This window comes from Brassica napus, chromosome C3 (assembly GCF_020379485.1).
Source record: "Brassica napus cultivar Da-Ae chromosome C3, Da-Ae, whole genome shotgun sequence".
Lineage (NCBI taxonomy): Eukaryota > Viridiplantae > Streptophyta > Magnoliopsida > Brassicales > Brassicaceae > Brassica > Brassica napus.
In genome coordinates this window covers 45,413,592-45,430,936 of record NC_063446.1, presented here as the reverse complement: position 1 = coordinate 45,430,936, position 17,345 = coordinate 45,413,592, and the positions used below count along the sequence as shown (strand labels likewise).

At 43.9% G+C, this 17,345-nt stretch overlaps 2 protein-coding genes across 2 annotated transcripts; one reads left to right on the top strand and one right to left on the bottom strand.

Annotated features, from left to right (window-relative positions):
- Window positions 1–878: 878 nt before the first annotated feature.
- LOC106373979 lies at window positions 879–1,602 on the bottom strand. Its single transcript, XM_013814089.1, has 2 exons — window positions 1,362–1,602; window positions 879–1,201 (listed from the first exon to the last, which is right to left on the bottom strand). The coding sequence occupies exons 1-2, from the start codon at window positions 1,600–1,602 to the stop codon at window positions 879–881; spliced, it is 564 nt and encodes a 187-aa protein (XP_013669543.1).
- A 1,916-nt stretch (window positions 1,603–3,518) lies between these two features.
- Window positions 3,519–5,299, top strand: LOC106373980. Its single transcript, XM_013814090.2, has 3 exons — window positions 3,519–4,409; window positions 4,508–4,898; window positions 4,986–5,299. Exons 1-3 carry the CDS (start codon window positions 3,519–3,521, stop codon window positions 5,297–5,299), a joined length of 1,596 nt encoding a protein of 531 aa, XP_013669544.1.
- The last annotated feature ends 12,046 nt before the right edge of the window (window positions 5,300–17,345 follow it).

Sequence of the window (17,345 nt, the reverse complement as noted above, 5' to 3'; positions counted from 1 at the left end):
TTTCATAAGAGTCCCCCAGATTTGCTCCGAATAAGGACACTCAAAGAATAAATGATTCCTCGTCTACAATGGCTCTTGACACAATACACACGACGCATCAACATTATCATACCAACTCTTCACTCTGTCACCAGTTGATAGCCTCCCATGAATCGCTATTAATGAAGGAAAACTTAGGCATTGCATATTTGAATCATATGACTTTGTGCCAATGACACTCAAGATACCTCTCTCTTATGCAAAACCATGTCCCCCGAGTAGAGAATCTCCTCTTATACCGCCCTTTCTCATTTCTCCACAACGACACATCCTCCTCATCAACCAGATTTGCCTTATATTTTTCAATCTCTTCTTCCACTTTGTTAAGCATAAGATCTCGATGCTGCCTTCTCCTATGACTTCTACTCTCTGCCACTCTTGCATTTATCAGTATACCAATGACAATACAACCTCCATCTTTTAGACAACCCAAAGACGACCATGTCTCATACCAAAAGGAAGTTTATAGAAACTCTTTGCAATCTCTCTATATTTAAGAACTTTTCTCCACATCCAAGAGCCCGCTTGTGTATTATCCTTCAACAGGCATAGTGAACCCTTCCTGATAAGATAAGCTTTTACCCAGTTAACCCAAAGAGAGTTTGGCGATAGTATTTTCCAGAGTAGCTTCAGACAACTCACCACATTTACTTCCCAACCCTCCTTCATTCTTCATTTTGCACACATCAAACCAAGCTATCTTAGCTTTTCTCCCGTTTAAATCTGGACCCGACCAAAGAAATGCTGAACAGTCTTTCTATTTCTTTTATACAGCTACACGGAAGCCTAAAAGCAGCCATCCAAAAGTTTGTTAAACTCATTATCATTAAGTTTATTAACTATAAACGGCCTGCATAAGATAGAAATCTCCCCGTCCAAGTGCTTATCCTCTTTCTTATCTTCTCTATCAATGGTAAGTAGTCATTGATCATCATGCTCTTTGTTAGGAGAGGGAGGCCAAGGTAACAAACCGGAAGATCGCCTGTTGAAAAGTGGAACTGCTGCAAAATCTCCTCATTTTTCTCAGCTGCACTACCAGCTATGAACAAACTCGACTTCTCCATACTTATCTTTAGTCCACTCATCTTATCAAATTCTTCAAATACTCTCAGAATCCCTTCAACTGATTTCTTCTTGCCATCTGCAAAGATCATCAAGTCGTCTGCAAAGCATAGGTGCGTGAGATCAAGGTTTTTTGCATCTTGGGTGATATCCTATATCTCTTTTCACTTCAGCTTCATCAATCATATTCGAGAGGACATTCATGCAAATAACAAAGAGATACGGAGACAATGAATACCCCTGTCTCAGATCCCTTTTACTCTGAAAATACCCCGCCAACTCGCCATTAACTTGCACAGAGAAGGATGCTGACGTAATACACAATGTTATCCACTTTATAAACTTCTGTGGGAGACCAAGAGCTTCCAATGTATTCAATAAGAATGGCCATTGCACTGAGTCATATGCCTTCGAGATGTCTATCTGCATAGCACATCTTGGAGATATAGATTCTTTGTGGTAATCCTTCACCAGTTCAGTTGCAAGCAAAACATTCTCCATGAGTAACCGATCCTTGATAAAAGCAGATGGATTAAGAGTAATACACTTCGGTAATATACTCTTTAGTCTATTTGCAATTATTTGTGATATTACCTTGTAAATGATGTTGCAACAAGATATAGGCTGTTGGGGTCAAAATCAGTTACGACGAAATCAACGTCAGAAAAACTTCCGAGAAAATCTTTTCTTCCATAAAAACAAGAAAAAGTCGAGAAAGAAAAAAAAAATACTATCAAAGGTCTAATGATCAGTTCATCGAAACGAACATGCTAGATCGTCCATGGAATTCAGCTCGGCCGTTCACCGGTCCAGCTCGGTTCGCCGAGCTGGATCGAACACGGATTCAGCTCGGCCATTTGCTGAGTTGGACCATTCCAATTCGGCGAACGGCCGAGCTGGATCGACCGGAGTCTATCTTCCCCTCATCCTCGTAACTTCTCTCCCGAGATTACATCGAACTCACTCTTCTTTCGTCTCAATCGGAGGTATTGTTGGAACTTTACGATACAAAAACCGCAAGAACTCGTTTTCTCGAATAACATTCAAATTGATCGTATAAAACGGAAATGGTTAGCTGAACACCCAAGATTGCCTACGCTATACAAAGAATTTGAATGTTCTTCTGAATTGACGTCGTTTCGGAATCGTTCTTGTTATAAAATCGTAAAACGCCTAAGTCTCAAAAAGGCCCAAAAGGGGCCATAACATGACAAAGAGCCCACTTATGATTTTATGGAACCAAGCCCAGTCGTTACGATAGTTTATCATTTGCTACCCAGAAGAAGATAAATGTCAAGTTCGGAGGAAAAATGTCAAGTTTCCAAAGATAAATACAGAGATCGAAGAAAAATGGAACATTTCCGCGAAGGGATAAACTCGACCGAGGGCAGAGAGGGAAAAGGTAAACCGCCTTAGAAGGAGTATATAAGAGATTCAATGGTGAAGGGGCGAAGGAAGACAAGGATTATTACTCAGAGAAATACTTAGAGCGATTTAGGCAACTTTCCGTTTTTGTTATTCGAGCTGCGACTCAATTACGTTTTCTGCAATCTTAGGTGCTAGAACTAGGGGATTTCGCCGAAAGCTCTAGCAGCCGAGGCCTTTACCTTGTTGTAACGGTCATACACAGATTCGGAATAAGACCAATTTCGTTCTCTTTTCGATTCTCATATTTTTTCCGTCTGTCTTTTCGTGTTTTTGATTGCTTGACGTGTGGTTTAGCAGATATCTGGGACCTCTGAGAAATTAGGGCTGTCCTAACTTTCCTAATTCAACGGAAATCGACGGTGCGTATTTTGGTTCCCACAGTTTGGCGCTAGAAGGAGGGGGTACGGATCAATCTAACTCTCAGCCACCAACACTCGATCAGACATGTCGGCTGACTATCTCAACAACCAACAAACTCGCGACGGCGACGCCGTCGACGACAACGCCGTCGACGACAACGTTGGAAGCACTCCAGCAGCGAACGTTACAGCGGTTAACCTCAACATCGCAGCGTTCGAGGAGGTCAAGAAAATGTTCTCCACTTTCGAGAAGAAGTCAGAAAAATGGGACAAGGTCATGAGTTCTCTCGCTAAACAGGTCGAAAACCTAACAGCAAGAACCAGGGCCGTCCTTCCGCGCGGGACAACCCGAATCCGCGGAAGAAGACTCGATTTCACGACTCCTTTGGACCAGTCCGACAACGCGCAGGGGAAAACGTCCGAGCAAAATCCCGATGAAATCACCCCTGCGCCAACGCGGAAAAACCCGGGAGATCTTCCCCATATCGTGGAAGACGAGGAAGAAGGAGAAATTGAGCGCCTCGATGTGGATTCTAGTAGTCAGTTCGAACCTACAGCGAAGACGCAGACGTGCATCCACGTCGTACAAGGAGTCGTGCGGCTAAAGATGATTCAAAGTTCGATAATCCTATGACCGAAGAAGAAGAAGCTATCTTCTGGGACGAACATGAAGAACTGGCCGAGGAGCAGACTCGGAACACTCGCGGCAAACACCGACAAAATCGGAAACCTGCTAGCGAGAAATCCCAGATCCGCGATCTTCGCGATCAACTCATGAAAACGGCTGCAGAAGTCAGAGCGGTGAAATCTCATATTCACCATTCTACTAGCACCGCGTCCGAGATCAATCTGCTTCTCGAGAAATCTCAAAAAATGCCCTTTACTACCCGTATCACCAGAACTAGAGTTTCAGACCATGGAAGGATCAAGGTAACGACTTACGATGTAACAACTGATCCCAAGGAACACCTGCAAGCTTTCCAGATCGCAATGGGGAGAGCCAAATTCAGAGAAAGCGAAAGAGAAGCCGGCGAATGCCGCCTCTTCGTTGAAAACCTCCAAGATGCAGCGCTCGAATGGTTCTCTCGCCTAAAGCGGAATTCCATCGGAAGCTTTCGCAAACTCGCCTTGGAGTTTCTCAAGCAGTACTATATGTTCATAGACCGAGAAACCTCCGATGTCGATCTTTGGAGCATGTCCCAAGGAGAGGACGAACCTCTCCGCGACTTCATAAAACGATTTAAGATTGTCATGGCTAGAGTCAGTGGTATAAGCGACAAAGTTGCAGTAGACACACTCCGTAAAACCTTGGATAAGCCGCGTACGATCCAGGACGCGCTCCATAAGGCCATGGACTACATAACCATCAAAGAAGAGACGAAAGTCTTATCGCAAAAACAGAAGCTCACGAAAACTTCATTGAAGGATCCTGGGTCGGATCAGAAATCTAAAAGAAGAAACCCTCGTAACGACAAAAACGTCCATCACGAGGAAGAGGACACCCAGGGAGCGCATAACTACGTAATCAATTCCGGACCAGAGCAAGGCCGGATGACGGGAACTACATGGACTCTCATAATCCAAATTACGATGAGAACGCCTTTTGTGACTTTCATCAGGCCCGCTGCCATTCGACCGTAAACTGCAAGGTTCTCGGTGAAAGGTTGGCTGCAAAGCTGCTCGCAGGAGAACTCGCCGAAGTATCTAGAGTAAAAGATCTCGTCTGCGACTCAGACTGTCCTCCAAGAAACGATAAAGCCCCTCAAATCGAGAACTCTCTCCGAGAGAACCAATCAGGAGAAAAGAGCGGGAGAAGGCAGGACGAGAAGAGCAATTATAATAGTCGCCGCAGAGTCAATATGATCATCGGAGGATCGCAGTACTGCAGCGATACCATCTCTGCCATCAAAGCTTATGAGCGCAAGGCTGAGACAAGCGCAAATTCGCTAACCTTGTATGCGCCTAGCGACTTCCCGAAAGGAGTGATCACTTTGGATGAAGAAGAGGCCGGCGGGATCGATCAGCCCCACTGCGACCCGCTCGTGATCGATCTCGTGATAAAAGATCTCGAGGTCGCAAGAGTTCTCATCGACATAGGTAGCACGGTCAATGTCATCTTCCGTGACACTCCTAAAAGAATGAACGTCGTGCTAGGAGAAGTCGTACCATTCCCCAAGCCGCTAACCGGTTTCGAGGGCATGACATCTATGACTCTCGGATCGATCAAACTACCCTTTGCGGCGAAAGAAGTCACGAAGATCGTCGATTTCGCAGTCGTTGACCACCCGGCCATCTACAACGTCATCATGGGCACACCTTGGCTGAACGCCATGAAAGCAGTCCAGTCGACTTATCACTTAGGCATCAAATTCCCGACTCATAACGGAATTGCCGCAATCTGGGGATCCTAGACACAGTCGAGATGCTGCTTCCTGGGCGAACAAAAACTATGGCAAATCACGACCATCTCGATGGTGAAACCCAAGCGGGCAAAGCTAACTCAAACGTCTACTGAAAACGCCTCGAAAGAAGACGACCCAGAATCGTCAACTCAAGGAACGGCCAAAGAACAACCAGTCTCAAAGCCTAACACATCTACCCAGCCGGAGGAAACAAACCCGGTAAAGTTCGTCGATCCTGCGACTAACGCGATTGACGCAATAGCCGAGTAAACACACTCGCACAAAAAGCAGAACTACGAGATGGCATGATCCCCGAAGAGGGTACGTAGGCAACAAGTCCAAGGACGAGTTCAGCTATCCCCCCCCTCTCCAAAAGGGGGGGGGGGAGTGGGTACATATATGAATACTCGTATATTCCCGCATTCTAAAATATTTCCTTTGTATTCAATATTTTTGAAACTTTTTCGAAAATAAAAACTTTGTTAACACCTCTCTTATTTTGGAAAAGCATCTTGTTATACTTTCGGAAAACATCCGGAGACAAGCAAAATGATTATTGTACGAAACTAAAAAGCGGAAACTCACAACAAATCATCCTATCTCGAAACGGATCAACTCCACACTAACTTATCCGACAAAGAAACTTCGTCACATCAACGCAAAGGAGGATCTTTTTGAGGCCTGACAGGTCGCTATGTAGCGAGTTGGAGGTCTGACAGGTCGCTATGTAGCGAGTAGGAGCAAGCCAAGAAGTTTAGACAAGTCTAACTTGTTTTCGTCGTAAAATCTCAACGGAAATTCCGATTGAGACGAAATGAAAAGCGCTTTGATCGGGATTCAAAAGAGAACGCAAAGAAAGATCTTTTTGAGGCCTGACAGGTTGCTATGTAACGAGTGAGCCTTGTAATTTTCTCATTCGCTACGTAGCGACCGGGCTTGGCTCGAGCTCGGTCGCTACGTAGCGACCGGGCTTGGCTCGAGCCCGGTCGCTACGTAGCGACCGAGCTTGGCTCGAGCTCGGTCGCTACGTGGCGACCGAGCCGTGTTCGCGCTCGATCGCTACGTAGCGACCGAGCTTTGCTTAAGCTTTACGAAAGCTTGGCTTAAGCTTTACGAAAGCTTGGCTTAAGCTTTACGAAAGCTTGGCTTAAGCTTTACGAAAGCTTGGCTTGAAAATGATGTTCCGTAAAACGTTGTCGAGTTTAATTTTACGAAAGCTGTTTCGGAAAATATTGTCAAGCTTTTATGAAAGTTATTCCGCAAAATGTCATTATTTTAGTTTTACGAAAGTTGTGTAAAAACGGTTCCTGAGTTTAATTTTACGAGTGATGTTTCGTAAAATGTTATCGAGTTCAGATTGACGAAAGCAGTCTCGTAAAATGTTGTCAAGCTTAATTTTACGAAAGTTATTCCGCAAAACTATTATGAGTTTAATTTTACGAAACCTGTTTTGTAAACATGTTTCTCGAGTTGGGTTGACGAAAGCTGTCTCGAAAAATGTTGTCAAGCTTAATTTTACGAAAGTTATTCCGCAAAACTAATATGACTTTAATTTTACGAAAGCTGTTTCGTAAACATGTTTTCGAGTTCGGCTGTGGAAGAGCCCTTTTTCGGAAAAGTAATGTTTTGCGGCTCTTCTGCAACTTTAGTTTCTGGGTTCAAATACCATAAACTTTGGCTCTGACGAGCTTAATTTATTGCGACTCAACTTAATCCGAAATTTTCTAGTTTTCTGCAGGATTGATCCGAGGAAGTTCTGAGTAATTTTTCCGTAATAAACTCGAATTCGACGATTTATGTTACCATGGAAGCGACTCTTAAGTATTTATGAAACCTTAGGTTTCAGAAAACGTTTTAGCAGTGAGGAAAACGATCTCCCGTTTTGCTTTGTTTCATCTTCGTCAACCATTTTTAGGTTTCGAATGATTTTCAAGAAATCAACTTTGTTTCTCCGAAAGTTATCAAGAAGAAGTACAACCGTGGGGGTTGCGTACCCGATTTCATGTTCTTCTTTCTACGAGTAATCTAAGGTTTTTCCGCGAGTAACCTAGGGTTTTTCCGCAGTATTTGTAGAGAAAATTTTATTTTTCCGAAAAGTTTTCAAAAAAAAAGTCTTTTGGTCAAACCCTAACAAACTGAGATTTCCCCAACTCGGTAATAAGAAGAACTTTACGGGGTTGGATAGATTTTATTGTCACCCTTTGTGTTTAGAGGGAGAAATCGCGAGCTCGTTTTAGTGCTCTTCCTGTGGAAGAAGGTCGCGACTAAGTTTTCGATTTTGTTGAACACTACGGAGTTTCCGTAAGCATTGGCCATAGGAGCAGTCAGTGCTACGAGTTTTTCTTTCATATATCCAGACATCGTTTCGATCAAGCGTTTTGTGGCCATGAGTAAGAGTAATCCGTAACCCCCCCCCCCACCCCTCCTAGCGCCAAACTGTGGGAACCGAAATTCGCACCGTCGATTTACGTTAAAATTAGGAAACTAGGAAAACCCTAATTTCCCAGAGGTCCCGGATCTCTGCGAGATCCAACGACAAGTGACCAAATAGATGCGAAAATCATGAAAAGATAACAAACGAGTTAAGAGAAAACAGTAGATCTTATTTCGAATCCGCGTAAGAGCGTTGCGATCATAACAAGAGATCATAAAAGCTTTTGCCGCAAATGCTGTCAGCGAGTTACCTAGTTCTAGCGGTCTAAAAGCTCAAACCTAGTTGAGTCACAGCTCGATAACAAAAGACGAAAAAGATACAGAAAAGGTTTTTGATTGATTTCGGACTGAACCTTGTTAAAGGCTGCCTACGTTCCCCTTTCGAGGATCAAGCCGAACGTAGTTCAATTAATAGAGCTGGACAAGAGATCGAACTGCCTGGACGAGTTCGTCTAGTAATTGAGTGCCAGTCATAGAAACCGAACTTGTCGAGAATAAAGCCTAAAGTTTCTAAGTGCAGAGAATTCTGAGTCTAAAAAGTTGTTCTTGGTGCCTCTCGCCTAGGACTCCTTATATACTTGCTCCTAGGTCAGTTTACGCTTTTCCCCTTCTGCCCTTAAGCCGTCATAGCTTAAAAATGGAGATATTCCATTTTTCCAGATCTTCGTGATTATCTTCGGAAACTTCACATTTATCCGCGGAAACTTGACATTTATCTTGCCTTACGAACCAAGCATAAACTGTCATACGGCTTATAGTCTTTTGGTTAAAAAATTGTAAGTGGGCTTCGAGCTTCGTCTCAGGTCTCTTAGGGCCGTCTTTGGCTCGAAACGTTTATTACGGTTTCTTTGATAAAAGAAAACTTCCCGCGGTTTTTGTCGTAAAGTTTGACTGATGACTTCGCGTGACGGTAAACATAGAATGATTTAGCCACGGTCTATGGGAGATAGCATTTAAAGATTAGAAGAGAATGCATGTATTCGTGTCGTATCGATGTTTTCGGAAACCCCGATCGCTACATAACGACCAAACCGTGTGCATCCTCGGTCGCTACGTAGCGACTAAGCCGAGTGACCGAGCTTGGCTCGAGCTCAGTCGCTACGTAGCGACCGATCCGTGTGCGTGCTCGGTCGCTACGTAGCGATCAAACCATGTGCGAGCTCAGTCCCTACGTAGCGATTGAACCGTGTGCGAGCTCGGTCGCTACATAGCGACTGAGCTTTGGCTCGAACTCGGTCGCTACGTAGCGACTGAGCCGTGTGCGTGCTCGGTCGCTACGTAGTGACCGAGCCTTGGCTCGAGCTCGGTCGCTACGTAGCGACTGAGGCGTGTGCGTGCTCGGTCACTACTAGCGACCGAGCTTTGGCTCGAGCTCGGTCGCTACGTAGCGACCGATCTTTGGCTTGAGCTCGATTGCTACGTAGCAACCGAGCCGTGTGCGTGCTTGGTCGCTACGTAGAGAGCGAGCCTTGGCTCGAGCTCGGTCGCTATGGCTTGTCCGTGGTCCGATTGCCATACTCGAGCTTGTCCGTGGTCCGATTGCCATACTCGAGCTTGCCCGTGGTCGGTTCGGATACGTGTATGTTCCCTTGGACAATCAGTATTTGGTTCGATTGTGATTTGAACAAGATTTTACCGCGAGGCTCTTCGTAAAGAATCGTTTTACGAAGTATAACTTTCGTGAAAAATGTGCATGCTGATTTTTATGAAGATTTGGATGTTAACTTCGTCGTGACCGTTTTTGACCCCAACAGCAGCTTCTTCTGCCCATATAAGTGGTCTCAGATGTTTGGAGTCAGCATTGTGTGAGGCCTCAGATTTGTGCACTCTCTCCTTAATCGGTTCTATCTCAACTACGTACGCTGGTAGCTCGTCCAACCATGAGTGTTGATCGAAGCAAACGGGTGGGTGTCGATTGATGATGGAGTGTGGGTGTAGATCGATGCTATCTGCTGATTGTCGATTGATGCTAGCGTTTGGTGAAGTTTCCAAATCTCCTCTCGAAGTATGCTGATCGTCATCAAGCTTCTTCTCTGAATTCTGATCCATATCCTCAAGCTATTCCTCCAGCTCTAAGAAGTCTTCCATAGTGACTTCTTTTTCTACATCGTGGATCGACGTTGAGGTTGTACCGTTGGTAGATGTTGAGGTCGTACTGTCGACCGATGTTGAGGTTGTAAGTAGACGTTGAGGTTGTGCTGTCGATCGACGTTGAATTCGTGCCATCGATCGGTATTGAGGTCGTGCTATCGGTTGACGTTGAGGTCCTACCGTCAGTCGACGTTGAGGTCGTGTCTTCAGTACCAGCTTCCTCTACTCTGCTCAGCTCTCCACACACATGTTGTTCATCCCTTTTTGCCATAATGTCGTCGAGCAGCTGTACTGGAATAATATACTCCTCATCTAACGATGCCAAGAACCTGTTCCATTTATCATTTTTCTCCTTTTCTCGAGTTGCTTGAGCATCATCAAGAAATTTGTAAAGGAAGGCTCTTTCAATGTCATCCCAGCTGGTTAGAGATCCGGGTTGTAGTTGATTGAACCAGCTGAATGCATCCCCAGAGATAGAATACGGGAAGATCTTGCAGAGCATGTGGTATTCAGACACTTCATTCTCCTCACTCCTTGACACGAGATCCTCCAGCTCTTCGATGTGGTTTCTGGGATCTTGGTGAGGAAGACCTTGGAAGGGGTCTAGACCTACCCAATCATACCACTCTCGGCTCAGGCTAAAAGTGGGTAAAATCCATGGTCTATCACTTTGGTGTTCCACTGACGATTTTGAACCGTCTTCTAGGTGAATCCGGTGCATGCACAGATCTGGAGAAATGCCAGGAATATCTCCGAGAGAGTACCCAAGGGCTTTCCTGTATTTGCGTAGTTTATATAACAATAATGCAAGTTCTCCGTTTGTGAGGTTGGCGTTCACGATTACTGGGTATGAATCTTTATAGAGAAAAGCATATTTGAGTCCAGCGGGCAGCTGTTTAATCTCAATCTTTGGTGCCTTTTCGGGATCTTATTCCTTCAAGGGTGATGGTTGTCGATCGACAGCTTTTATTAAATATCGATCGACGTTGATTTCCAAAGCGTCATCCTCTATGTCATCAACGCTCGCTGTCTGCATGCTCGCTTCCATTAATCGTGTGTATTCTTCAGCTCTACTGTCGACACTGAATGTTTCTTCTTCACTAGCTGTGTGTACTTCCTCCAGGGGGTCGTCTGAGCACATGTTTATGAAAGATTCTTCAGCATATTCACAGATATCGTCCACGTAGGAAATCCGTTTATCGATCAAGGGTCGTCTTATCAGGTTATCCATGTCGAAGGTCATCGGAATGTTTCCAATGTTTAGACATATCCTACCTTCTTTGACATCGATTATCGCACCTGCAGTAGCTAGGAATAGTCTACCTAAAATAAGGGGGTCCTTTGGTTCATTCTGGTATTTCAGTACCACGAAATCCGTTGGAACGTGACAGCCGTAAATTCGTATTGGCATGTCGTCAAGCACTCCCTCAGGTAGTCTAACGGATCTATTGGCCAGAACCAAAGTTATTTTGGTAGGTTTGAACTTATCGTATCCTAGGGATATTGCGACAGAATGTGGCATGAGGTTCACGCTGGAACCTAGGTCACAAAGGGATCGAGGAAAATTTTTGTTCCGTTTATTGCAATCCAAAATAAAACTACCCGGATCGGGTCTCTTGATCAGGATCTCGCTTTGGATTATTGCACTTATTTCCTCTGAAACCATCATGATGTTGCGCTCAGCGGCTGGAAAACTGTTGGATACCATATCTTTTACATATTTTTTTATTGAAGGTGATACTTTTATTGCATCACTCAATGGCATCTCCAACATGATCTTATCAAATACTTTCTTGCAGATCGCTTTATCTAGCTCTCGCTTAGTCTGCGTCTTGTTAGGAGGGAAAGGTGGTAGAGTCCTATTCACTCTTTCTATGGCTGGTTCAGCAGGAGTCGAGAGTCGATCGACATTGCTTCCATGGTGTCGATCGATATTCACAGTGGTTTGTCGATCGACGTTTGTTCTTTCTTGTGGATCGATTTCGACATCTTCTTCTAATTCTCTTTCTTCCTCCTCGAGGTCGATGGCCTCTTTCTCGGTGTTGGGACGTTCCCTCTCTGGAGGTGTTTCTGACTCGGTATCGGGATCATCGAGGATTATAGGGGTCGACCTATTTTCATCGGCTTCCTCAACTACAGCATGTTTCTCTGTGTTGTTGATTTCTATTTTGCTCGGAATGAGGCGTTTTCCGCTTCTCAAAAAAACGGCATTAACTTGACGTTTCGGATTCGCGTCGGTCCGCCCAGGGTGACGTCCTGTCTCTCTTTTGATGGCGGTTGCATTTTCTGTGACCCGACTGTCCAGTTTCTTAATGTGTTCACTCAAAGTGTCGAACTTCCTCGGCAGCTAATTGAATATCAAGTCTATCTTTCCGTCCAGGTCAGTGGCCAATTTGGGATTTCCCGTGAAAGCTTGGTTTAGCCTAAATTTTGCTCTGCCTCGGCGTGATCCAACAGTAGCATCATAATTTTGGGTAAAGCTATCGGGGTTAGGATACCTATTTTCCAAGGTTTGGCTATCTATGAAATCTATTTGCTGTTCAAGTTCAGATAGGGTATCATCATCAATTAGGTAAATCCCAAATTGGTTATGTCCCTCAAAAGCAGAATGGGATGAATCTAGATGTTCTTTAATGTCGGGTAAAGGTGACTCATAACTGGGTCAGCTTTCCTTCCTAACTCTACGTCCATCATTTCGTAGGATCTACCCGTAGCTATATTTTTGATCAAACGCCTTGCTTCTTCAGGGTTCCTGGTACTGAAATTCCCTTCACTAGCTGTGTCAAGCGTAATTTGGTAATGAAGATTAATATCTCCGTAAAAGGTATTAATTAGTTGTGGCTCTGAATAGCCATGATGGGGGCATTCAAGTTGGTAGCTCTTGAATCTCTCCCAAGCGTTTCTGAACGATTCCCGTGGACCTTGACGGAATGTGGAGATTTTCTTCCTTACATCCCAGTAGTGCGCCTCATCGAAGAATTGATTGATAAAGGCACCCCTTATCTCCTTCCAACAGGTCAAAGATCCTGTTGGTATTTGGTCAAGCCATTTTCTGGTGTTGCCTTCTAAGGAAAATGGGAAGAGTTTACAACGATTGTATTCATCATCCATTAATTCTTCTAGATACTCGATGTGATCGTGCGGCCGCTCTGAGATGGTCCCACGGAAAGGGTTTTGACGTACCATAATCAAGTGTTCGGGACTGATCCCGAATTTTTTGGTATCATCTTTTGGTAGTCTAACTGCGGACCTATTGGAATAGGTCCTTCCAGGGTTTAAGTAGTTTTGCAAAGGCAATTTCCATTCATTATCTCTTTCTGAGATAAATTTAATTTGAACAGGGATTGCAGTCCCCTGTTCATTCATAATTTGGTTATTTGCGTTGCTTAGTTGACCTTTAGGTTCTCCTAGGACTACAATCTCATTAACATTATCGGTAAGAGAGTACTTACCTGCTTCCGGTGGGGTGTTGTTGATCGATGTTCGATGTGCGTCGTCGACCGATATTGCTGTCGACATGTCGCTCGATATTGCTCTCACTTCGTCGATCGATGTCCGGCCAAAATCCATGTTTTCCATCTTGAAGCTCTTGTGTCAGCAGGAAAAGAGAGAAAAAATTTAGCAAATTTAGTAACAAAATCTAGATTAAATTCTAAACGTAATCAAATGGTAATAAGAAAGAGTCCCCGGCAACGGCGCCAAATTTGATATCACTCAAATTACCCTAAGGAGTGAATTACTCTCTCAAATAAGAGGTTTGGATGTAGTACTTATGGATCGAATCCACAGAGATTCTAGGATTACACAGTAGATTATGGTCTTGAAATAAATCTAGATTAATTGGTTTAGACGTTTTAAAGCAGTAAATGGATTGATGAGCAAGTTTATTGCTCGATTGATTGTTTTGAAGTTGTTAACAGTTTATTGCTCGATTGATTGTTTTGAAGTTGTTAACAGTTGGTTGAAGTAGCTAGATTCAGGTATATTCTCAAGTATGATAACTAAAACTTAACTTGTAAATCAGAAGTTTATTAATATTAATTGTTCTTTGAATTCAGACGAAGGTACAATCTATTTGATTGTCTATTCTGGATCTCGGATCTCAACTCTCGTATTTTAATCACGAGAAAGTGTCGATCGATAATTCTTTGTGAATATCGATCGATACACCTTTCGAGATATCGACCGACAGGGCTATCGCTGCGTCGATCGATACTTCTTCCAGACAGCTTTACGGATAAGTTTGATTTGTATTCTCCAACTTACTAGACCAACTCTCGTTTGTATCTAGTCAGTTAGATCATATTAGTTGTTTTCAGGTATTGGGTCAAGCAATGGCTTGATCCCAATTAATCCTAAGATCTAAGTTTAAAGGGTGATCAATCCTAAACATAGCTTTAAGAACAACTAGATCAATGAACTATATTTCTAAACATCCTAACAATTGTTGTGTCAGTATTACATTTAACAACCCATTTGAGAAACCTAAATCTAACAGTAAGGACTACTCAGACATATTCATGAAACTCATAGTTATGATGGTCTGAATAATACTTAGATAAATAATAGTAAAAATTAACAGAAATATGAAAACAAGGGAGTTCAAGATCTTCTCTGTTTTGCAGTAGATGATCTATCTCTCCAACTAAGCTCTCTTTCAATGGTGGCTTCTTGCCTCTTCCAAAGTAGGTCTAAAAGATCTCTAGGCAAGTCTGCCTCTAAAATGATACAAAACCCTAATAAATAGTCTAACAGGCAGCGAGAGACTAATGATGTAAATATTAAGACTTTTGTGAAACTTCAAATCTTCTAATTTGTCATAAATTCTCGGATGCCTTCATAATCGATCGATGTGAGGATCCCAACATCGATCGATATTCGGTGGTATCTGTCGGTCGATATTGAATTGCGACCGTCGACCATCTCTTGCTTCCAGCGAAGCTCAAAATATCTCCAAAAAGCTCCACATACATCATTTCCCTCCAGATAGTACCTGAAACTGTAATTACTCTAAATAGACTCTATATAGTAATAATATATCTTAAAACATTCATAAACCATGGTTGAAAATGGGTAAAATCCATGGTCTATCACTCTGACCTGATGGAACATTCTCCTAATGTCCTCTTCAGTCTCCTTAGTCTCTCTGAAGAACATCAACAATCTGTAGGTAAAGTAAGCTTCCTCGAATGGTTTCTCCAGTGGAATCCTAAGGACTCTCTTAAGAAAACTTTCCATCTCCTTCTCATTAGCTCCCCTCTTCAGATGCTTAGCAACCTTTTCCTTTCTTTTCCTCAAGGTTCTCCCCATAGTAGCCTTATCAACTTGCATAGGTTCTGGTGCATCTTCTGAATGTGTACTGGTGGTCTCTGGTGGGTTAGCTAGTTTTGGTTGTGGCCTGAGTGCATTGATTCGTGCGATGTCGATCTTTGGCATCTGCACTCGGAATGTGAGAGGTGCTCGTCGATCGATGGTTGCTGGAGGTTGTCGATCGGTGGTGGTCTCTCGTTGTCAATCGATGGCTGGCTCATTATGCCGATCGATGTTGACATGAAAAGGGCTGGGTGGATGTGGGTGTTTTGCTGCGAACTCCTCGTGGGTCATGATTCTCATGACATTGCACGATGCAACCAACTCTGTAGGTTTCGTCGATCGATGCTCTGGAAAGCTTGTTGATTGGTTCTGGTTGAAGTTCGTCGATCGATTTTTGAAGTCTGACATCGATCGACACCAATTCGATCCGCCAAAACTCATTAAACTTTCTACTTCGAAATCTCCTTCTTGGAGCTTCTCATGCTTCACCACTTGCCAGAAATCATCATCTATGATGGCATTAATGTGGTGCTTCATTACATCATCTCTTATCCCCCTTGCTAAAGCTTCTTGCCTCTTAACAGCTTCTCCTATCTGAACAACCTGCATCTCCAGCTTCTTCACATGAGTGCTCAAAGTCTCAAACTTTGTGTTCAGGTTGTTGTAGACAGAATCAATCTTTCCATTGAAATCCACTGTCAGGTTCTGCTGTCATTCAAGGACCCGATCAATCATTGCTTCTATTTTGCTCTCCTGAGTCTGTGGTGGTGGTTTCTGGTAAGATGAGTTTCCATTACTCATGTTGTTGTTGCTGCTGTAGTTGTCGTTGTAGGGTTTCTGGTACTGCAAACTCTGGTTGAAGTTACTCCTCAGTCCATTTCCATAGAAGTTTTCGTTTCTACTCTGGTTTCCAGACCTCTGGAATCCAGTTCCACTGATGAAGTTCACATCCTCCTCTACTTCTGCTTTATCCTATGTATCTACAGCATCTGCATCCTCTACTAAGCAAACCTGCTTCCTGAGAAGCTTGTGAACACTGTCCAACGTTGCTTTCACCTCGTCCATCTGCTCCTTCCCAAGGATAGCTGCAGATTTCCTTCTCTCAATATCAGTGCTTTTGGTGCTATTGTTGGATACCAAGTTCTCAATAAGTCTCACAGCCTCTTCTGGATTCCTAGTGTTGATGTTCCCTTTGCTAGACGCATCAAGAGCCATATTATACTGCACTCTGATGCCTCTGAAGAAAGTGTTGAGCAGCTGCACTTCATTGAATCCATGGTGTGGACAATCTCTTTGGTAAGATTTGAATCTGATTCAGGAGCTTTTGAATGACTATGTAGGCTCCTGCGTAGATGTAGCAATCTTGCTCCTCAAGTCTTCAGCATGTTCCTCATCAAAGAAGTTACGCAGGAATGCGTTCTTGATGTCGGCCCAGGATGTAAGAGATCCTGGTGGCAACTGCTTAAGCCAATGTGAAGCCTCTCCAGCAATTGAGTACTTGAAGACCTTGCAGAACAGGTAGTCCTCAGGGACTCCATTGACCTTGATAGCAGATATAAGATCCTCGAACCTCTCCAAATGGTCCATAGGATGCTTGTGAGATAACTCACAGTAAGGTGTATGTCCCACGAGTGTGTAGTACTACGGCTTCAACTCGAAATCGCCTCTCTGGATAGCTGTAGGACGAATAGCTGATCTGTTGGCATAGAACTTATCTGGACGGTTGTAATCAGCCAACGTTCTGGATCGAGCAGCCTCATCTACAGGTTGAGCAGCTCCTGGAGCATCAGTATCGGGCTCTGGGATTACAGTCCCATGAGCATCTATCCTCTGACCTGCTGCATTACGCACATGGCCCTCATGGTCATCCAGGTCTCCATTCTCATCTCGTACGAGAAGTAAAGTTGCAACCATTACTCGCGGCTCGGTATCGATCGATGTTCGCGATGAAGTATCGATCGATGTCAGATGGAAGATATCGGTCGACGGAAGAGTAGCTTTGGTCGATGGTGGTGAGCGAGTGTCAATTGACGAAATTGGTGTCTGGGTCGACGGTGGTTGGCAAGTGTCGATCGACAAACTAGTGTTGTTGTCGATCGATGAGGAGCGTCTTCCTTTGCGGATCGAACGTTCCAAGCTTGCAGGATCTGATGAGAATAGCAGTGGCGTTTCCTTGTTGCTTCTGGTACTGCTGGGTATGCACCTGAAAAGACAAGAA